This window comes from Scomber japonicus, chromosome 5, assembly GCF_027409825.1.
Source record: "Scomber japonicus isolate fScoJap1 chromosome 5, fScoJap1.pri, whole genome shotgun sequence".
NCBI classification, from domain to species: domain Eukaryota; kingdom Metazoa; phylum Chordata; class Actinopteri; order Scombriformes; family Scombridae; genus Scomber; species Scomber japonicus.
In genome coordinates this window covers 2424445-2448029 of record NC_070582.1, presented here as the reverse complement: position 1 = coordinate 2448029, position 23585 = coordinate 2424445, and the positions used below count along the sequence as shown (strand labels likewise).

Below are 23585 nucleotides of genomic sequence, written 5' to 3'. Positions count from 1 at the left end.
ATGTCAAAGGCACAAAGGCTTTCTGTCTTTGAAGGTGGCAGGACTGTTGAGCTGCACAAGCAAGGCCTCTTGCAACACGCCATCGCTGCCGAGGTTGGACGGCCGTAGTAAAGTCATTGCCAAACCAGGAGAAGATGATGAAAGAGGAGGAGGAAGAGGAGGAGGGAGCAGAGTCTGTAATATCCAGCTGTCTGCCTATGAAGAGTGACCGGTCTAAAGGTCTTGTTCTAAACTTCAGTAATGAACCTGGACCCTCAGACACAAAGTAAGAGACTGTTTCTACTGTAAACTGAGCTGAAGATGATTCAGTTTAATGTCATTTGATAGTCTACATTATTAACACTATTCTTATATAATACTGTGATGTTTTGGTAGGTAATCTATAGTATTAAGAGTTCAAGTTCAAGTTCTTTATTGGTCACAAAGCTACAATACAATGTGTACTCTTTGACTGTTATAGATCAGTTCATAATTAAAGATTAATGAATGAAAATATAGAAATGTTAATAAAGATAATGACAAAGTTCAGGGATCAACAACATGAATGTTTAGAGTTGAAGGTGCAGTGAGTGACTCATTTATTGCTGTTTTGACTATATGTATTACTATTACTATACTATATAGTATTGTGACTGCATGGGGAAGAAAGCTTCTCCTCAGTCTCTCTGTTCTTGTCTTTAGGCTGCAGAGGTTTCCTCCTGACCTCAGCAGCCTGAACTTATGGTTCTGGGGGAGTGTGGAGTCCTTCTTTATTTATTTAGCTTTATTTCTGCAGTGTGTGCTGCAGATGTCGTGCAGGGTGAGTAGGGTCGTCCTGACCTGAAGATGATTCAGTGAGACGCTTTCATTAAGGTTGTAGTGTAGATATGAAGGAAACACAGTGGAAAGAAATAATGAACTAGCTTCCATTCAGCTGTAATCTCCAACAGATCTTCATGTTCATGTTAACCAGAGACAGAGACAGGGCTGCTATTGCTGTTTGATTTTCCAGTCAATAAATGTAAAGTAGCAGCAGGTAACCCAGGGTGATATTTACTAAAGATTTACTAACAAGTCAAACTGTGTCTGTCCTTATTTACTAAAGGACTGCAGCAGCAGGTACAATGTTTGGTCTCATGTAATACAGACTGTGTCTTAACATGTTCCTGTTCAAAGACACTAAATATGGGAGGAGGTCATGTAAATGTATAGAAACAGCCTGCTGCAGCTGGTTTATCACTGCAGACTGACCACTGCAGCAGAGGAAACTGAACCTGATGTTTAACATTTGGGAAAAGTCAAATGTGTCAAAGTGTTGTATCACACTCACACAGAGGGAGAGAGACTATAGCAGAAACAGAGAGAGAGAAACACTCATGAAAAGATGCATTATGAAGATATTTAGCAGAGCTCTCTGTTCAGCAGCACAACACAAAAGAGCAGCAGTCTGTTATTTTTCACTAGTGGACTTTTCTGTTTGGCTCAGTTTCCTCCTGCTTCTTTTTCCTGACTTGTCGGTTGCCTCCACTAATGTCATGTGACATAAACAATGTGTTCATGTCCACAGAGAGAGGAAGAGGAGGGTTATTTCTGTGAAGGAGCAGCTGCCCTGCTGTTCTTTGTGTCGGATAGCCCTGAAGGATCCAGTCTCTACCAGCTGTGGATACTGGTTCTGCAGACAGTGCATCAACTCATACTGGGTCCGTCATAGGAAGACTACTGATTCATCAAAAGGCCTCTCCTGTCCCAAGTGTAGAAAAAGATCCAGAACCAGAGCTGGACTACAGACAGACAGCCAGACCAGCACTGTACAAAGTAAGACTGACGATCTGTCTGCTGATGTCATCATCTCTGAAAACAGGAATCTACCTCCTCTATCCTACTGAACATTAACAGTCACACTGATTTCTGTTTCATTCTACCTTTTTTCTTCTCTTTCAGCAGAAAGTGGTCTGCAGGAGGTTTTAGATGAACATCAGGTCAGTCTGAGCAGCACATGTGAATGTGTGACTCAAGGAACTGATGAAGCAGGAAGTGAAATCCTCCTCAACAGCATCTTCACTGAGGTCCACATCATAGAGGGACAGAGTGAAGAGGTTAATACCCAACATGAGGTGTGGCAGCTTGAAACAGCTTCCAAGATGAAGACCTTCCATGACGCTCCAATCAAGTGTCAGGACATCTTTAAAGTCTTACCTGACCAACAGGAAACTGAAGAGGTTAATACCCAACATGAGGTGAGGCAGCTTGAAACAGCTTCCAAGATGAATACCCTCCATGACACTCCAACCAAGGATCAGGACATCTGTGAAGTCTTACATAGAGTCAGAGTGGTTCTGATGAACGGCGTCGCTGGTGTTGGAAAAACCTTCTCAGTGCTGAAGTTCACTCTGGACTGGGCACAGCGATCCAAAAACCAAGATATCAGTCTGCTGATTCTGTTCTCGTTCAGGGCGCTGAACTTGATCAAAGATAAGCAGTACAGTCTGCTCATGCTGATCCATGTTTTCTATCCAACATTACAGAAGCTCACAGCAGAGAAGCTCGCTGGCTGTAAAGTTCTGTTCATCTTTGACGGCCTGGATGAAAGCAGACTTTCACTGGATTTCAACAACAGTGAGGTCGTGTCTGATGTCACACAGAAGTCATCAGTCAGCGTGCTGCTGACAAACCTCATCAAGGGGAAGCTGCTTCCATCGGCTCTCATCTGGATAACTTCTCGACCTGCAGCAGCCAATCAGATCCCTCCTTCATGTGTGGACAGGGTAACAGAAGTACGAGGCTTCACTGACGGCCAGAAGGAGGAGTACTTCAGGAGGAGATTCAGTGATGAAGAGCAGTCCAGCACAATCATCTCACACATCAAGACATCCAGGAGCCTCCACATCATGTGTCACATCCCCGTCTTCTGCTGGATTACTGCTACAGTTCTGGACCACATGTTGACTACAGAACAGAGAGGAGAGCTGCCCAAGACCCTGACTGACATGTACTCACACTTCCTGCTGGTTCAGATAAAGAGGAAGAAGAACAAATATGATGAGGGACATGAGATGAGTCCACAGGAGCTGACGGAGGCTGACAGGAATCTTCTTCTGAAGCTGGGGAGGCTGGCGTTTGAACAACTGGAGAAAGGAAACATCCTGTTCTACCAAGAAGACCTGGAGCAGTGTGGTCTTGATGTCACAGAGGCCTCTGTGTTATCAGGAGTTTGTACAGAGATCTTCAAAAGAGAGAGTGTGATCTTCCAGAAAACAGTCTACAGCTTTGTTCATCTGAGCGTTCAGGAGTTTCTGGCTGCAGTCTACATGTACCACTGTTACACCAGCAGGAACACAGAGGTACTGAAGGACTTCCTGGGAAAAGATGGCAGTTACTCATCTCTGGATGACTTCCTGTGGGGAGCCATGCAGAAATCTCTCAGAAGTGAAAATGGCCACCTGGACCTGTTTGTCCGCTTCCTTCATGGCCTCTCTCTGGAGTCCAACCAGAGTCTCTTAGGAGGCCTGCTGGGTCAGACAGACAACAGTCCAGAAACCATCCAGAGAGTCATCAACAACCTGAAGAAGATGAACACTTGGGGTATCTCTCCTGACAGAAGCATCAACATCCTCCACTGTCTGATGGAGATGAACGACCGCTCAGTACATCAGGAGATCCAAGAGTTCCTGAAGTCAGAGAACAGATCAGAGAAGTACCTCTCTGATATCCAGTGCTCAGCTCTGGCGTACATGCTGCAGATGTCAGAGGAGGTTCTGGATGAGTTGGACCTGTGGAAGTATAAAACATCATGGCAAGGACGACTGAGACTGATCCCAGCTGTGAGGAACTGCAGAAAGGCTCGGTAAGTCCAGATGTGATTATCAACATTATAAAGCTGCTTTCTCATCTGAAGCATCAGTATTACAGTAAAGAGTCACACATGCACACTATAAAAGTGTTAAACATGTGTTACACCTGCTTGTTGCCAAATTTATACATGAGTAGTGTTTCACTACGAGGAGAACCTGCAAGCACATTCACATGTGTCAAGATATCCTCATCACAAGTCGAACACACATTTCTATTCACATTCATGTTTTTATCTTCCTGGTGATGAGGATATCTGGACACATGTGAATGTGATTACATGATGATGTCACTGGACATTTAGATATACAGTATATATCCTTCATTTCCCTCCTGTGGGTATCTGCCTGAGGACGACCAGTCGTCGCTGGAAATGTTCCAGTTAAATGAAATGGAGCTGTGATTCCAGTGTGTGAGTTCTCCTTGTATCACAGTTGAATAGATTTAGTATCCAGCACCGATCCCACTGAGGGTTTGTGGATGTGCACACAAACACTCTGACTTATAGAGCTTCACTTTAAATGTTCTTCATGTTACAAATGTTATGAGAGCAAGAAAAGCTTCATTTTATTGTTGGTGTGTTTATAGCTCACATTAGTAAACACAGTTATTCTGTTTATTTGTAATGATTGATAGATTAATATACTATACTATACTATACTATACTATAATATAATATAATATAATACAATATACTATATTATGATATAATGAATATAATATACTACAATATACTATAATATATATAATATAATATACATATAATACAAAATAATGTAATATAATATAATATAATTACTTTTATTATAATATACTATACTATAAAATAATATAATATATGTTTAGTTATGACAGTCAACAGGATATAATATTTTTAGTTTTTATAGTGAGGTGATTGGAGTGAGAGTTTGTAACACCCCTGCTAGATAGTCACATAAAGCAGAGAGGAAGGAAGTTGTGGTGAGTGAGAGCTGAACTTAGTAGAGCCAGACTCACTCAGAGCTGAGAGGAACATACATAGAGCCAGACTGTGACAAGGCACAAAGTCACATTTGATGGAAGATAGATTTACACATTTCCTCTTTCCTTCAAACATAGAAGCTACTGGCCTCAATTATTCCTTCACATTATGACACATTCTCATCATAACATGGATTATTAAATTATGAATTACAAACACAATATCAATGAATGCAGATGTAAATAATGAATAGATTTTAAAAAGTAGAAATGTGCATTCAGTGTGTGAGCAGTTACAAACTGGTGTGATGGATCTGTTCCCAGTATAACCTGCAGATGTTTGTCAAACGGTTGATTTGAGGAGAAACATGCAGAGATATTTCACCTTCTCTTTTGTCATGTTGGAGGACATCACTACATCACTGTGCTGGCAGTGCTAACTGTACACACTTATTCATGTTTAACACTACATCACATTTAAAGTCCAGCACATCAAAAGACACTAAAGAGCTGTTAACAGCTGCAGACTGACAGCTGACGTCACTTCAGATGATGCCTGAAAGGAAAAGACGTCCAAAAACATGTTTCCTGGATTCTTCTTCTCTTGCATCTTTTCCTGCAGCTCTCCCTTGTATCTTAAGAGGGAGGGACTAAGGACACAAGGATACGACTCAAGTGAGCAAAGCAAGGAAACATTTAAGACAAATATGAAGATGAAACCAAAACAGAGAGTCCCATTAGAAAGTGTGCAGTACAGCAGCAGAGAGAGTGAGGAGATTTACTGAATAACTCAGCTTTGATTTGAAGGGGAAATCACAACATGACACATTTACATTACTTTCATTTAGCAGCTTTTGTCCAAAGTCACTTACTTTTTTTTTTTACACATCTACGTACAGTTTAGTATTCAGTGTGTTGCTCAAAGACGCTCAAGTTTCAAACCATCAACATGGTGATTAATGTCCGACCAGTTCTGCCAACAGAGAGAACTAAGCTAGTTGTCACGTCTCAGTTTGTTTAGTCATCAAAATGCCTAAAATCTATATTTAATATTAAAGTGTGTATTATATATTATCTGTCATTACAGACTTGTTAACTGTGACCTCTCAGAGTCTCACTGTGAAGTTGTGGCCTCAGCTCTGTACAACCCCTCCCATCTCACAGACCTGGACCTGAGTGACAACTACCTGGAGGATTCAGCAGTGACGCATCTGTCTGCTGGACTGGAGAGTCCAAACTGTAGACTGGAGAGTCTGAGGTCAGTTCACTGACTGTCTGTTACTATTGTTGATCTTAATGTTTAACAGCTGAAACTAATATATGTACATACATAACTTACATCCATGAAGTTCATTTTATTTCCATATTTTCATTTTGCTATTGTACAAAGTTTAGAGTGTAGTTATAAAAGATGATTCTTAAAGAAACTGTAGAAAATGTTCACTGTTAGTTTTTAAATGAATGTTTGTAATTTTTGGTAAAGAGTCACATCTGTATACAGAAGATCCTCTCAACTAATACCTGTTTGAAACTGATCAAGTTCATGAAGGAGAAATATTTGTTTATTATATTCTTTAATGTGTTTTAATGAATAATGTCTGATCATTGATATTGATCCTGATATTGAACACACACACACACACACACACACACACACACACACACACACACACACACACACACACACACACACACACACACACACACAGATCAGTGCAGGTGTTTAAAGTATTTTATGACTCAGTGTTGACATGAATGTGTGTCTGAATGTTGTGGTGACATTTGGATGATGTGTGTAGAAGGCTGACATGATGATGATCCACAATAACACAAAGACAAAGTCGCTCTGCTCATTTTAGGTAAAACTTCAACGATCAGGACAAAATACTGTTGAACTACACATTTAAAACCTGAACACATCTGATTGGATTATAAATGGATTTAAATCTACATATTTTATTCTTTATTCAGATCGAACACCTGCAGTTTGTCAGAGGTCAGCTGTGCTTCTGTGGTCTCCGCTCTGAAGTGCAACCCCTCCCATCTCAGAGATCTGGATCTGAGTAAAAACAACCTGCAGGATTCAGGAGTGAAGCTACTGTGTGATCTCCTGGAGAGTCCAGACTGCAGACTGAAGGCTCTGAGGTCTGACACATTTATTACTTCTGTGCTGAGATTAATATGATGTGACAGTTGTGGTGACACTAAACTGCAGACATAAAGTTGATATTATGCTGATCCACTCTGAGTATCTTAACGGGAAGGTCTGATTCTTATTTTAATGATCAATAATCAATATTTGAAATCTTCAATCATTGCATATATACCTTTGCTCAGTGAACATGTGCACTGTGCTGTGTGTATGCAGTGGTTACTTGTTGTAAATGGTTCAGTTAGAGCAGCATGATGTTTAAAATGTCGACTTTGTGGAAATCAATTTATTATGATGTGAAAAAAAATCAGATTTTAAGTTTAATAATGTAGATGAACTGCTATATTAGCTGTTAGCTGCTATATTCGCTGTTAGCTGCTGTATTAGCTGCTGGCTGCTATATTAGCTTTTAGCTGCTACATTAGCAGCATTGAATCACGACAGTCCTGTAGAAGGAAGATTGACATTCATTATAATCAATCACAACCACAATAAGACCTATGTACTGGATTTTGCATTGCTGCAGTCTCACACCCCATCTACACACCCCAAACAGTCCCTTCTACCCCGTCTGATCATTACTCAGTTGCATTTAGAAACAGGGCATAAAGCTTACACATGCATAAGGTACTGGAAGCAACATGAAGTGTGCAATACTATTTTAATGTGTCGCTGGGAGTCTTATACTGTGACTCTGTGACTGTTGTGATTATTTATTGTAATTTCCTTGTATGTGCTATGTGTAATGTATTTACTTTTTTAGGAATTATGCCGTTAACATCTGTCAGGGAGACTGCCAATGGAAATCAGCCTTTGGCTACAAATGGGTGCATCTAAAATGTTCAATGATGCACATTGTCCCTGTTGAGAAAGCAGCTATTAGCTGCTAACTGCTATATTAGCTGTTAGCTACTATATTAGCTGTTAGCTGCTATATTAGCTTTTAGCTACTATATTAGCTGTTAGCTGCTATATTAGCAGCATTGAGTCACGACAATCCTGCAGAAGGAAGATTGAGGTGGATAAACTTGAAAAAAACAGCAGGAAGTAATCAGGGAGAAAAAGAAGAAAAGAAGAAAAGTTAAGTTAAGAGAATGAAAACGAAATCCACTCAGCTAGAATAAAATGAACTGGGAGCGAGGACAGATTCTGACGTCTGTCAAACAAACATTGAGTCACAAGTTGGGTTAAGATGACATCTACTTAGCCAATGTTAAAAGAAGTGGATTGATCATTGTTGGATGTGTCACAGACACACCTGAAGAAGCTGTTGGAAATATCTGAGTTAGATGATTCCCAAGTGTCATGTTTCCCACTTCATAGAAGAGTTCCAGTAAAGGGTGTTATTGATGGATGCAGCGTATGTGGTGGATGCAGCTAGATTTAAAGAGTGTAACAGAGTGGTTGACAGTCAGAGAAAGATCAGGATGAGTGATGGAGAAAGGTGTGAAACACATCTGTTATGTTGCATTTTGAATCACAAAGTATTGTTAGATCATATCAGTTACCCAGTAAAGACTTCTGTTCCCAAACACATTCAGTGCAGACGCTGCTGGATATTTGCACGAAGCTCACTGGTGTGCACACATGATTTGGGGATATGTGAATAATGTGGAGTAGACACGTGCAGCAGCAGAGAGGGTGAAAAACAAAGCCAAGTGTAATGAGGGTGGGGGAGTCATGAGGCAAGCAGAAATGACAACAATCAAATGAATTAAAATGAAAGCTTTAAAATGTGAATGAATAACTTCCATCTGATGACAGTTCATAATATTCCTGTTAAATCAACCATTAAATACCTCGGCATACACATTACAAAGGATAATAACTCACTAGATTATGTCCATATTTGGAATAATGTAGATAAATATAAATCTGATCTGAACTCATGCTCACAAACTGACTTTATTTAAAGTTTAATTTACTAAGATTACTCAATGTCACTTCCCAGAAATGCAATAAAAGCTATAAACCAGGTTAACTTTCATTCTATTTGAAAATCACACTTTATTAGAAAATGAATGATGATGAAGAGTATGAGGAAGGAGGCTAAAAGCCTTTGACATTGAGTGTATTAATATTACTATTAAAACAAAATGAAAACAGTTCATGGTTTCATATCTGAGGAAACATTTGGATCAAACTAGGAGGTGTTAACCTTCTTCTGAGATGTGATGATGAGCTAAAAAAGCTCCTATTAAATGATCCACATTTCATCAACAGGTATTACTATATTGGAAAATTATTTAATTAGAGGAATTAGAGGTTTGTGGTATTTAGGAATAAATCCTTATTTTACACAAACTGTGTGGAGAGAGGAATATGGTCTGTAATGCTCTTAGTGGAAAATACTGAAAACATTAGAACTTCTGAGACTTTTAGTTTAAAATTGAAATGAGTGAAAACAGTTTGATAATGTTGTCAAAGCTATCCCATAATCTATAATTATGATGTCTTATAACTTGTATCAAAATCATGTAAATCCACGTCTTCCTAAACTTTTGGTGAATGGACTTGCTGTCACTCATCTAAAATGAGCCAATAATCCAGAAAGCCTTTGTCAAGGAATTATTTCCCTTTCCATCAAACACAAACTCAATTTTACAACATTTCTCTAAGAATTAAGCTGAGAAATGAACAACATTTTTAAGTTTTCAATCGAAGTGAAAATTATTATTAAAGATTATTGATAGAATAAAACCTTCTGGGGAATTTTTAAGCTGATTATTTAGATCATAACAGCTGCTTATTGTGTAATGAATATATTGAAACAACATTTATTTCATGAATGTAAACTTGTTAGTGTCTTTAGAAGATTTACATTACTGGTTATTTCTTCTATTTCATAATTTCTCTGAATAAAAAAAATGTGATTTTTTTTTAAAAACACAACAGAGTTTCTACATATTTCACAAGGAGCTGTGTCTTTATTTCTTCTCACTGAAATTAATGGAGAAGAAGAAATCCATGAAAATCTAGAACTTAACAGAGAAAGTTCAACTTCCAGAGAGTCCCTGGGACTCTTATTTAGGGGCAGCTGTGACTCAGGAGGTAGAGCGGCTCGTCCAGCAGTCACAAGATCGCTGGTTCGATTCCCGGATCCTCCAGCCCACATGTGGAAGTGTCTTTAGACTAAATACTGAACCCAAATAGTTCCTGATGTTCTCCTCATCAGGAGGATGAAAAAAAACATAATCTCCTCCTCTCCTCTCTCTGGACAATCTGAAGAGACGCATCATTAAATTATTTCTCCTGCATCGAAGTTAGCCTCTCATCCAGCCAGTTCAGGAAAGAGGAAAGTTCCACAGACTGAAGATAATGTCACCTACAGAGATTTTTATGGCGCTGATAGGCTTAATCCGTATTGTGGAAAGTCGTTTGTCAAGAACTTAAATGTAAAGGTTTATCATATGTAAGAATCCCGCAGTGTGAAGACTGTTAATGCCACAGTTTACCGTCTTACTGGCTGCCTCTCTGCTGATTGTAGATGTTTCTGCTCTGCAGAGGCTCATCACACAGACAAGTGAGAAAACAGTCTCTCTGTCATTTTTTAAAATTTAAAACAACTAAAAAAGCCAAAAATTGTTAATTAAATAAGACAATCATAAAAAATGAGTAGTTAATACTGATGATAAAATATAAATAATAAAAGATAATACAAACAATAAAAATAACAAATAAATAAAACTGAACTACGACACAGAATACATTAGTAAACTAGGAAAATGATAATAAAATAAAAGAATAATGATCATAAATAAAATAAATATAAATAATAAAAGCATAAAATGATAAAACAGGACATAAAGCCAGACTAAACAGATGGTTTTTAGTTGATGTTTAAAAATCCTTCTATTTTCAGCTCCTCTCAGATCCTCTGAAGGCTGTTCAGCAGCTTCTAAACCTTCTTCACATCTCAACACATTATGAAACACTGAATGATTTCAAACAGGAACTTTGTCTTCTAAACTCACATCTTTTATTCTTTATTCAGATTGAGGTACTGCAGTTTGTCAGAGATCAGCTGTGATTATCTGGCCTCAGCTCTGAAGTGCAACTCCCCCCATCTCAGAGAGCTGCATCTGGGAGGAAACGAGCTGAAGGATTCAGGAATGAAGCATCTGTCTGCTGGACTGAAGAGTCCAAACTGTAGACTGGAGACTCTGAGGTCAGACACCATTTCTTACTTCTGTGCTGAGATTATTGAGGTTGACAATGTCAAGTACTTGGGAATCATTTTAGACTCACATCTAACATTTGATCAACAAGTGAATAATATTCTAAAAAAAGTTCAATCAAATGTCAACTGCTTCAGACTCATCAGAAAGTAACTACATGACCCGTTTTATGGGTGCTCAAGCACCCCTAAATTTGATCTGAGCACCCCTAAAAATAAGTGAATTATTATTGTATTTTTTTCCCCTAAAAATTATTTTATACTTTAATTATTTTGCGAGCCTGTATGTTAGAGATGGGACAAACACTCATGCAACAGGTTCAAATGGTTTTATTTGAACAGGTTTAATGTACTTTGGATAGTTCTGTCATTAATATGGTGTTTCCCTCAGGGTTCATTAACTATTTTAGGGTCCTCTCTGTAGAAATCTGATTTATTCTGAACCATTATTATTATTATACATTATAGTAGATCACTCTACTATGTATTGATGTAATTAACGTTATTCAGTGAAATCAATGATTTAGCAGGGGGTTTGAACACTTGCAGGGCATTGTATGTCAAATTCTTATTAGGAGCTGAGCCCCTCTAAAGGTCTGATCCAAGAATCGCCCCTGTGAAAAAGTATTAAAATGTCATCATTGAGACATAATTATAGAGGTTAAGGACATATTACAAACCAAATGACCATTTATTGTAATCATAGTCAACACTTTTTGTCAACACTGTCATACTATGTGTAAAACCTGACCGTGGTGATAAAAACACACATTTTTAGATGACATGCATGAGCCATATACAGAAGCCATCTTGTTTTCCTTCTGTTGTTAGCGACCTCTGACTTCTTTTTGAATTGCTTACATTTATTTTATCATTTAGAAGAATTATTATGGAGTTTATTCCCTATCTTAATTCAAGAGCATATTAAATGGATTTGAGAGCAGTATTTATTGATTTCATGCTCAGATGTTGTGATATTTTCTCTCAAAACTCAGCTCTCACGCTCAAATTTGCCCCCTCGCACTCGGTTACAACGCTGCTCGCACAGATTTCCTGCGCTCACACTCGAGTTCTTCCTCTCGCACTCAAGTAGCTTGTGCTCGTGGATCTCTGCTCTGCTCTCGGATTTTTTGTGGATCAAAGCTGTCAACCAATAGAAGGCCGGCTAGTATTGACCAATCAGACTGTCCCTGTTTTTTTACGGGTGCGTTCGTTGTTCTTTGAGGAGCATCGCATATGGGCGATGCTCCTCAAAGAACAAGACAATAATAAAAAAATGAGTAGTTAATACTGATGATAACAATATAAATAATAAAAGATAATACAAACAATAGAAGATAAAAATAACAAATAAATGAAACTGAACTACTACACAAAATACATTAGTAAACTAGGAAAATGATTTTTAAAAAATGATAATGATCAACATTAAAATGTTGATTAAATAAAATATAATAAAATGAATAATGATCATAAATCTTATAAATATAAATAATTAAAGCATTAAATGATAAAACAGGACATAAAGCCAGACTAAACAGATGGTTTTCAGTTGATGTTTAAAAATCTTTAATAATAATAATAATAATACTTTATTTTTGGATAGGGACAGTGCATATTGATGAACATCGATATTAAAAAGTCTCAAATATGCCGGATTATAGCAAAGCCGCTAATTTGCATCCGCAAATAAATAGATAAGATAATACACAATCAAAAGGATATCAGATCCAGACAGGATACAACAATGTAAAAAAAAGTTCAGTCAGTGTCAAGTCCAGTTAAAGCCAATCTTTCTATTTTCAGCTCCTCTCAGATCCTCTGAAGGTTGTTCAGCAGCTTCCAAACCTTCTTCACATCTCAACACATTATGAAACACTGAATGATTTCAAACAGGAACTTTGTCTTCTAAACTCACATCTTTTATTCTTTATTCAGATTGTTTAACTGCAGTTTGTCAGAGATCGGCTGTGATTATCTGGCCTCAGCTCTGAAGTGCAACCCCTCCCATCTCAGAGTGCTGGATCTGAGCTGGAACTACCTGAAGGATTCAGACGTGAAGCAGCTGATTGATCTTCAGAAGAGTCCAGACTGCAGACTGAAGACTCTGATGTGAGTAGAGAGTTGGAGTCAGTCTGTGCTGGTTTCAGCAGTTTAGTGTTGAACACAGATTTGACATGTATCAGCAGTAAATCCATCAGTAAACTGATGAGTGAATGTCTCTGTTTCTGCAGTAATTATGTGTTCATGACTCTCAGCACTTTATTTCCTCTGTGTACTTGAGTGAAATCTGCAGAGGAAACACACTTGATAGTAAAAGTGTGTGCAGGTGTGTGAGCTTGGAGCTCAGTGTGTTCACTCCAACACGTTAACATGAGAGCTGAAAGGAAGCAAGCTACGCTGCACAGCTGTTCCACTTCTGGTCTGAACAGGACTGAAGTCCCTGCTGCTCTTTATACTGGATGTGCTGCGTCACTGACTGACAGCTGATGAAGTGAGTCTCACTAAACACTCATTTATCTCCTCTGTTCTTTCTTCTTCTCTCATCAGGTGGAAAAGGGAGCGTTGATCTCTGTCAGAGTGAGAGTGAACATCCAGGAGTGTTGAGAGAGGATCAGCTGGATCTTGATGATCCATCTGGAGTCTGGATCTGGATTTTATCATCTTCACTTCAGTCTCTTAACTGACTCCAAACTGAACAGTTATCTCTGGATTTAGCTGAAGTCAGCACTTTACAGATGAGTTGTACATGAGCTGTTTGATGTAAATAAAGATAAAAACAGGTGTTATAAGTCAGACTGTGAGCCTGGGCTCATATTTATCAAGTGTCTCAGAATCACACTGAGAGTTAACTCCATTTCTATCATCACTTCACTGCTTACCTGTTTGTTTACCATTGATTTGAAACATTTGATTGATCACTTTTAAAGGCTCCACATTACATTTCAGAGAGTCTCAATGTGTAAATGTTAAAGGTACCCAGCTTTTATTTGCATAATGATGATGTCAAGATGAATCATTTATATCTCATAACCATATTTAACAAATCATTTGCATCAGCCTGTAAGTAAACACTGCTCTGCCAATCAGGAGGCTTTAACAAGAACTATATCATTTAAACTTGTAAGTGAGATCATGTGATCCAGCCCTATCCAATCACATCCTTTCCATCTTGTTTTCTCCTCCTCTCAGTGTAACTCTGTGTCTGAGGTTTTATTGCCTCCTTTGTAAATAAAGTAACATAGCTTTACTACAAGATGATTACTTTTTGTATATTCTTCTTTTTCTACATTGGAAGTATGCAGAAACCAAAAGAACACATGAGCACAAATAGACAACAAGACAAAAGAGGTCAGAGCAAGAAGAAGAAAGAACATACATTATATTTAATCAAGAGACAACAACACTTCCTTTACAGTCCTACTGTCCAAAGGTCAGATCACTGTATTTGCTTTCTTCTGCTGTCATATTTCCCTATTGTTTCTGTTGACCAAACTACAAAGGAAAAAATAAAAACTATGATGGATAACTTTTATCACAGAAACATAAACATGCTTTTTTTTTTAGATTATGTTGTTCAAAAGTAATAAAATACTTCCTCTAAAGCATTATAATGTGATACTGATGCTTGTTTGTGTTTGTGTTTGTGGCAGCAATACGTTTGTGAACCTTTTCAAGTTGAGATCAGCAAACACGTGATTACTGGATCGCACTGAGAGCTTACAGTCATGACTCTGTGTCTTTCATCTGGATACTTTGAAATCTTGAGCTATATTTTTCATCATCAGCTGCCTCCTGTGTTTTGTCCCCCGTCAGATCAAAGCTGAATTAATATATTTCAGATGTAATGTAGCTGCAGCCTGATACACAGTCAGATTCCACTTTATCATCATTAACACTTACATACTGTTCATATTCTGACCTGGCTTAACTATTCCTTTACAATTACTGTCTATACCAAATGTTGAACCACAAATGTATTTTATGTTCATGTTTTCTTTACATTTGACATTATTATTATTATAGTGAAGATACATTCACAATCACACTATATTATGTTATCTAAAATGAGAACGTAACAGCCATAATTATTTCTGTTATTTTATTTAAAGTGACAATATTTGAATATAAGGTTTCATGATTTACTGTTCATAAGTCACATTATTAACATTTTACATTTTTTCAGGCGAGAAAGCAACCATGTAGATTCCCCACATGCGGCCAGTTTATCCAAATAACGCCTGTTTGTAAATCTGCTGCGACGTTTTCGGACATGTGAAAAGCCGTGACCAGCCGGTGTTTCGGTTTAACGGTCAGCGCTTCGTGGACGCGCATTGTCATGGCAACGGCAGAAACAACTGCGCTGGCTGAGCAACATGGCGGAGTCTGAACATAGATTCTACTTATATGGGCATGAGGCGGAGTCATGGACGGACGTATGGGCGGGACCAACGACGGACCGGGAGGCTGCGATTGGTTGCGAGGGCTGGATCTGGAGGACATTGGTCAATCAATCTGTCAATCTGAACGTAGCCACGCCCTAATGTATACCCTGCTATATCGTCAAATATAAAATAAGGGAGGCCAAAATTTCCCAAATGAACATCATACTGCATTGAAGAAGGCTTTAAACTAGCGATTGAGACCATAAACACATTTTGAAAACGTTTACTGAGGTTAGAAATCAAGTGAGAAGTTGGTGAATTCTCCATTGACTTGTATAGAGACGGTCGCCCCCTGGTGGCCTTTTGATAGAATGCAGCTCTAAGGTACTTCCGCATTGGCTTCTTTTCAGTGGACAGGAACCCGCCTGAGTCTGAAGCGTCTGCTGCGGTGAGTTAGCTTCAGTTTGGGAAGCAGCATTTATTGCTCTGAAAGTAAAGGTGGTGTGTGTTGTAGTAGCAAGTGTTATAATAAGCCTGGCGGTATTTAACAAAGTGTTGAGACCAAATACTTATTAAAGCCAAAGTCAAAGCGGAGGAGTAGCTTAGCCTCTGTAGAAATGACGTTAGCATCGTTGCTAAGGTTACTAGCTTCACAGTAACTAACCTCTACTCTACCGTCAGTGATTCATGTCACGTTAGCGGTTTATTGACAATATTTAAAGATCTAGGAAGAAAGCTTCATACAGCAGCCTACTCTGACATTATTTATATTGTTAATATCAGTTAGTTTCATCCTGTTAAAAAGAGAAAAGAGCAGATAAACGGGAGGAGTGACGTCACACAGTGGAGAGTTATTTAGAAGGAAATAACATGATATATGTCTACTGTAGTAAATAACATATTTATACCAAGTTTACAGGTAATATGATGTTATTTATGTGTCATTACTATCATGGTACAGCTCTGTTCCTGGCGGGGGAGGAAGAGGTCAGAGGTCAGAGTTCAACCAGTTGAATGAGCCTGAAAGCAGGTGAGCTACAGGTGAGCAGATGCTGCAGGCTCACAGACTTACAGCTTTCAAAGTGTTTACAGCCACAAAGACCTAGAAACACAGGTTGGCTATCACAATAAGATGATTTGGAGTGATACACGGGCCAAAATGCTGTTATCCTCCTCTCTCCTACACACACACCTGTTTATGTGTACAGTCAGACACATCTGTTGTTGTTTGTCTATTAGTCATAGTGGTAGTACAATTTATAACTTTTCATTGATTAACTTGTTGATTAATAAGTTTTAGCTTTAAAGAGAAACATTTTTGTGATCATGGTGCATATGTTATTATATAGGCTACATATGAATATAATAATGAATAAAGTGAACATATGAATATAATAATGAATAAAGTGTACATATGAGTATAATAATGAATAAAGTGAACACATAAATATAATAATGTTATTATGTACATATGAATATAATAATGAATAAAGTGAACACGGCAGATGACGTCAGATCCATCACTTTATATTCACAAATGTTTAATTAGAACATTTTAATGTGGAAAAATATGTGTTTCCTGCCAGAATTTTATATGTCAAAACAACAACAACTAAAAAACAACCTGACAAATGAAATGAGAATCAGAAAAAATAGCTTAAACTCTTAAAACAAACTCAAACCTGAACTTCATTTTGTCTTTTTCAGCTCACAGGAAGAAAGAAAAAAAATCAAAAATAAGTTAAGAAAAGATCAATTAATAACCGGATGAGGAGAAATGTCTCTGTACTTAATAAATAAAAGTGAAATGTATAAAACATACATGTAAAAAAGTAGAAAGAGAGAGAGAAATTGATATATTTAAAATGTTAAAGTGAACATTGACTGTGCGTTTTACAGCCAGACTGACTAAAGAAAAACATGGATCCTATCAACACACAATTACTTACACACACACACACACACACACACACACACACACACAAATTCATTTTTCAATACACACATACACACCACACTCTGACACACATACCAACACATCCAGGTCATTTTGGAAGCAAACCCATTTTTCATTGGTCTGCTGTGCTTCATAATACAAGAAGAGCAGGACTGAGGAACACTGCATTGTATTCTCACATACGTAGAGCTAAATACAGTAAAATGATGTTATCTGATGAATGCAGCCCAAATGATCAAGAAAATATGTCCTTAAGGAGGAATACGGGTTAATATTGATGATTGACAAACTTCAGACTTCAACACACACACACACACACAACTTCCACTAAATAAGGAGAAGGGAGGGGCAGATAGGTAGGTAGTAAAGGTGAAAGTCCATTCAGACACCATTTTACAGTCAGTAGAGCAGAAGGAGGAAAACAGTGTGAGGCAGGTGAGTGTTAATATCAGGACTGTAAATAATGATTTCTGTCATTATTGATCAATCTGATGATTAGTTTTCAGGTGAATCATTTAGTTGATTAAAATGTGTCAGAAAAATATGAGATCAGAGAGTTTGAGGTGTTCAGAAGTAGTTTCCTGTTGTTCTTTTCCTGGTTTCTGCGTCCTCACAGTGATGTAACGTGTTATGAGGCTGATTGTAAAATGACGGTTACAGTTTTATAGCTGATATATTTTGAAACATTAGCTCATTTTACTCATATTTATCTCACATTTCTTTCATGTGAGACAAAAATGAATGTAAAATAACATGTTATACACTCCTGAACAAAATCTTAAGACCGGGGGGGAAATTACAAGTATGAGTATTTCGTGGTGGTGGATCGTAACCAGGTTGTAAGTAGAGATTCAAAATGCAAAAAGAAGAAACAGGAGCAAGAGACAAAAAAATAAAGTGTGCAATTTATTGAAAACTGCATTTAAACTCAAACAGGCTGTCAGCTGATCAAAAGTTTAAGACCATCGCCTTAAAAAGTCAAAAGATTTTGTTCAGGAGTGTTTATAATTGTTAAAAATGTGAATACTTTAAAAAAGTGTAAATTAACATATAGATATATATTGTTTTACGTTTACACATTTTTAACAATTATATAACATGTTTTGTTTTTTTAACTAACAGAAATTTTCCAATCAGCAGCTCATAACGTGACTCACTGCTGCCTCTAAATAGAGAGAAGTCACAGTTAAGAAGCTCACACATGTTTATCTGAAGTCTGTTTGTTGGATTTAAACCAGAGTCAAAGTTTCTCTTTGTGATGACTAGAAAAACACACATGGTTGTAGTTAAAGTCATGTAAACTAATAAGAAGCTACTAAGTTGAGAGGCAGGACTGGGTTTATTATACTGTGTATGTGTGTGTGTCTCCAGTGTTACTGGTTTACCTCTCAGACTCCAGAAGATGAAGAAAGAGGAGGAAGAGGAGGACGGAGCAGAGTCTGTAATATCCAGCTGTGTGTCTATGAAGAGTGACCGGTCCACTGATCAACCTCCAGTCTTCAGTAATGAACCTGGACCCTCAGACACAAAGTAAGAGACTGTTTCTACTGTAAACTGAGCTGAAGATGATTCAGTGAGACGCTTTCATTAAGGTTGTAGTGTAGATATGAAGGAAACACAGTGGAAAGAAATAATGAAGTAGCTTCCATTCAGCTGTAATCTCCAACAGATCTTCATGTTCATGTTAACCAGAGACAGAGACAGGGCTGCTATTGCTGTTTGATTTTCCAGTCAATAAATGTAAAGTAGCAGCAGGTAACCCAGGGTGATATTTACTAAGGATTCACTAACAAGTCAAACTGTGTCTGTCCTTATTTATTAAAGGACTGCAGCAGCAGGTACAATGTTTGGTCTCATGTAATACAGACTGTGTCTTAACGTGTTCCTGTTCAAAGACACTAAATATGGGAGGAGGTCATGTAAATGTATAGAAACAGCCTGCTGCAGCTGATTTATCACTGCAGACTGACCACTGCAGCAGAGGAAACTGAGTCTGATGTTTAACGTTTGGGAAAAGTCAAATGTGTCAAAGTGTTGTATCACACTCACACAGAGGGAGAGAGACTATAGCAGAAACAGAGAGAGAGAAACACTCATGAAAAGATGCATTATGAAGATATTTAGCAGAGCTCTCTGTTCAGCAGCACAACACAAAAGAGCAGCAGTCTGTTATTTTTCACTAGTGGACTTTTCTGTTTGGCTCAGTTTCCTCCTGCTTCTTTTTCCTGACTTTTAATGGCTCAGAGTAGCTTAAAGGAGTCTGTGGAGTTTTCTTGTTAACAGACTAAAGTTATGTTCTCATTGACTTACTTACCAAAACACGTTGTCTCTGTCAGAATGAAGACAGTCAGCGTAGATTGAACAAACTGATCAGCTGTTCTGGATCAGAAAACTCAGTTTTCATCTCAGGGTTCAACTCAGAGTTTGTTTAACCTGCTTTCTGAAATAAACCAACAGAAAATAACAGTTTTTACTACAATGAGGAAGTCTTCATGTCTGTGTTTGTAACAGCCAACTAACAGTCAGAAAACTTTACAGAAAGCTCTTCAATTAAATTCACAGCTCAAACTTTAAGCTGAAATAATTTACACACACACACACACACACACACACACACACACACACACACACACACACACACGTGACTTCCACTAAAGAAGGAACAAACAGACAGGAAGTGAAAATCAGTCAGTCCCCATTTTACAGTCAGTAGAGCAGAAGGAGGAAAACAGTGTGAGGCAGGTGAGTGTTAATATCAGGACTGTAAATAATGATTTCTGTCATTATTGATCAATCTGATGATTAGTGTTCAGGTGAATCATTTAGTTGATTTAAGTGTGTCAGAAAGTGTTTGAGGTGTTCAGAAGTAGTTTCCTGTTGTTCTTTTCCTGGTTTCTGCGTCCTCACAGTGATGAAACGTGTTATGAGGCTGATTGTAAAATGGCGGTTACAGTTTTATAGCTGATATATTTTGAACCTTTAGCTCATTTTACTCATATTTATCTCATATTTCTCTCAATGAATGTAAAATAACATGTTATACACTCCTGAACAAAATCTTAAGACCGGGGGGAAAATTACAAGTATGAGTATTTCGTGGTGGTGGATCGTAACCAGGTTGTAAGCAGAGATTCAAAATGCAAAAAGAAGAAACAGGAGCAAGAGACAAAAAAATAAAGTGTGCAATTTATTGAAAACTGCATTTAAACTCAAACAGGCTGTCAGCTGATCATAAGTTTAAAACCATCGCCTTAAAAAGTCAAAAGATTTTGTTCAGGAGTGTTTATAATTGTTAAAAATGTGAACACTTAAAAATCCTGTAAATTAACATATAGATATATATATTGTTTTACATTTACACATTTTTAACAATTATAGAACATGTTTTGTTTTTTTAACTAACAGAAATTTTCCAATCAGCATCTCATAACGTGACTCACTGCTGCCTCTAAATAGAGAGAAGTCACAGTTAAGAAGCACACACATGTTTATCTGAAGTCTGTTTGTTGGATTTAAACCAGAGTCAAAGTTTCTCTTTGTGATGACTAGAAAACACACATGGTTGTAGTTAAAGTCATGTAAACTAATAAGAAGCTACTAAGTTGAGAGGCAGGACTGGGTTTATTATACTGTGTGTGTGTGTGTGTGTCTCCAGTGTTACTGGTTTACCTCTCAGACTCCAGAAGATGAAGGAAGAGGAGGAAGAGGAGGACGGAGCAGAGTCTGTAATATCCAGCTGTCTGTCTATGAAGAGTGACTGGTCTAATGATGAACCTCGAACCTTCAGTAATGAACCTGGTCACTCAGACACAAAGTAAGAGACTGTTTCTACTGTAAACTGACCTGAAGATGATTCAGTGAGACGCTTTCATTAAGGTTGTAGTGTAGATATGAAGGAAACACAGTGGAAAGAAATAATGAAGTAGCTTCCATTCAGCTGTAATCTCCAACAGATCTTCATGTTCATGTTAACCAGAGACAGAGACAGGGCTGCTATTGCTGTTTGATTTTCCAGTCAATAAATGTAAAGTAGCAGCAGGTAACCCAGGGTGATATTTACTAAGGATTTACTAACAAGTCAAACTGTGTCTGTCCTTATTTACTAAGGGACTGCAGCAGCAGGTACAATGTTTGGTCTCATGTAATACAGACTGTGTCTTAACGTGTTCCTGTTCAAAGACACTAAATATGGGAGGAGGTCATGTAAATGTATAGAAACAGCCTGCTGCAGCTGATTTATTACTGCAGACTGACCACTGCAGCAGAGGAAACTGAGTCTGATGTTTAACATTTGGGAAAAGTCAAATGTGTCAAAGTGTTGTATCACACTCACACAGAGGGAGAGAGACTATAGCAGAAACAGAGAGAGAGAAACACTCATGAAAAGAGGCATTATGAAGATATTTAGCAGAGCTCTCTGTTCAGCAGCACAACACAAAAGAGCAGCAGTCTGTTATTTTTCACTAGTGGACTTTTCTGTTTGGCTCAGTTTCCTCCTGCTTATTGTTCCTGACTTGTCGGTTGCCTCCACTAATGTCATGTGACATAAACAATGTGTTCATGTCCACAGAGAGAGGAAGAGGAGGGTTATTTCTGTGAAGGAGCAGCTGCCCTGCTGTTCTTTGTGTCACGACGTTCTGAAGGATCCAGCCTCTACCAGCTGTGGATACTGGTTCTGCAGACAGTGCATCTACTCATACTGGGTCCGTCATAAGAAGACTACTGATTCATCAAAAGGTCCCTCCTGTCCCCAGTGTGGAAAAAGATCCAGAACCAGACCTGGACTGCAGACAGACAGTCAGACCAGCACTGTACAAAGTAAGACTGACGATCTGTCTGCTGATGTCATCATCTCTGAAAACAGGACAGGAATCTACCTCCTCTATCCTACTGAACATTAACAGTCACACTGATTTCTGTTTCATTCTACCTTTTTTCTTCTCTTTCAGCAGAAAGTGGTCTGCAGGAGGTTTTAGATGAACATCAGATCAGTCTGAGCAGCACATGTGAATGTGTGACTCAAGGAACTGATGAAGCAGGAAGTGAAATCCTCCTCAACAGCATCTTCACTGAGGTCTACATCACAGAGGGACAGAGTGAAGAGGTAAATACCCAACATGAGGTGAGGCAGCTTGAAAGAGCTTCCAAGATGAAGACCCTCCATGACGATCCAATCAAGTGTCAGGACATCTTTAAAGTCGTACCTGACCAACAGGAAACTGAAGAGGTTAATACCCAACATGAGGTGAGGCAGCATGAAACAGCTTCCAAGAAGAAGACCCTCCATGACGCTCCAACCAAGGATCAGGACATCTGTGAAGTCTTACACAGAGTCAGAGTGGTTCTGATGAACGGCGTCGCTGGCGTTGGAAAAACCTTCTCAGTGCTGAAGTTCACTCTGGACTGGGCACAGCGATCCAAAAACCAAGATATCAGTCTGCTGATTCTGTTCTCGTTCAGGTCGCTGAACATGATCAAAGATAAGCAGTACAGTCTGCTCATGCTGATCCATGTTTTCTATCCAACATTACAGAAGCTCACAGCAGAGAAGCTCGCTGTCTGTAAAGTTCTGTTCATCTTTGACGGCCTGGATGAAAGCAGACTTTCACTGGATTTCAACAACAGTGAGGTCGTGTCTGATGTCACACAGAAGTCATCAGTCAGCGTGCTGTTGACAAACCTCATCAAGGGGAAGATGCTTCCCTCGGCTCTCGTCTGGATAACTTCCCGACCTGCAGCAGCCAATCAGATCCCTCCTTCATGTGTGGACAGGGTAACAGAAGTACGAGGCTTCACTGACGACCAGAAGGAGGAGTACTTCAGGAGGAGATTCAGTGATAAAGAGCAGTCCAGCACAATCATCTCACACATCAAAACATCCAGGAGCCTCCACATCATGTGTCACATCGCAGTCTTCTGCTGGATCACTGCTACAGTTCTGGACCACATGTTGACTCCAGACCAGAGAGGAGAGTTGCCCAAGACCCTGACTGACATGTACTCACACTTCCTGCTGTTTCAGACAAAGAGGAAGAAGAACAAGTATGATGAGGGACATGAGACGAGTCCGCAGGAACTGATGGAGGCTGACAGGAACCTTCTTCTGAAGCTGGGGAGGCTGGCGTT

At 38.5% G+C, this 23585-nt stretch overlaps 1 protein-coding gene across 1 annotated transcript; it reads left to right on the top strand.

The window, feature by feature from the left end:
• Positions 1–260: 260 nt before the first annotated feature.
• Positions 261–22173, top strand: LOC128358982 (protein NLRC3-like; the record flags this gene model as incomplete). The annotated part of the gene is made up of 9 exons (XM_053319388.1): positions 261–265; positions 1547–1810; positions 1928–2191; positions 2303–3823; positions 5876–6046; positions 6760–6933; positions 13056–13173; positions 13668–13697; positions 22030–22173. Coding segments are annotated over 9 exons (2691 nt in total), but the record flags the coding sequence as incomplete, so codon positions are not given.
• Between the last annotated feature and the right edge of the window lie 1412 nt (positions 22174–23585).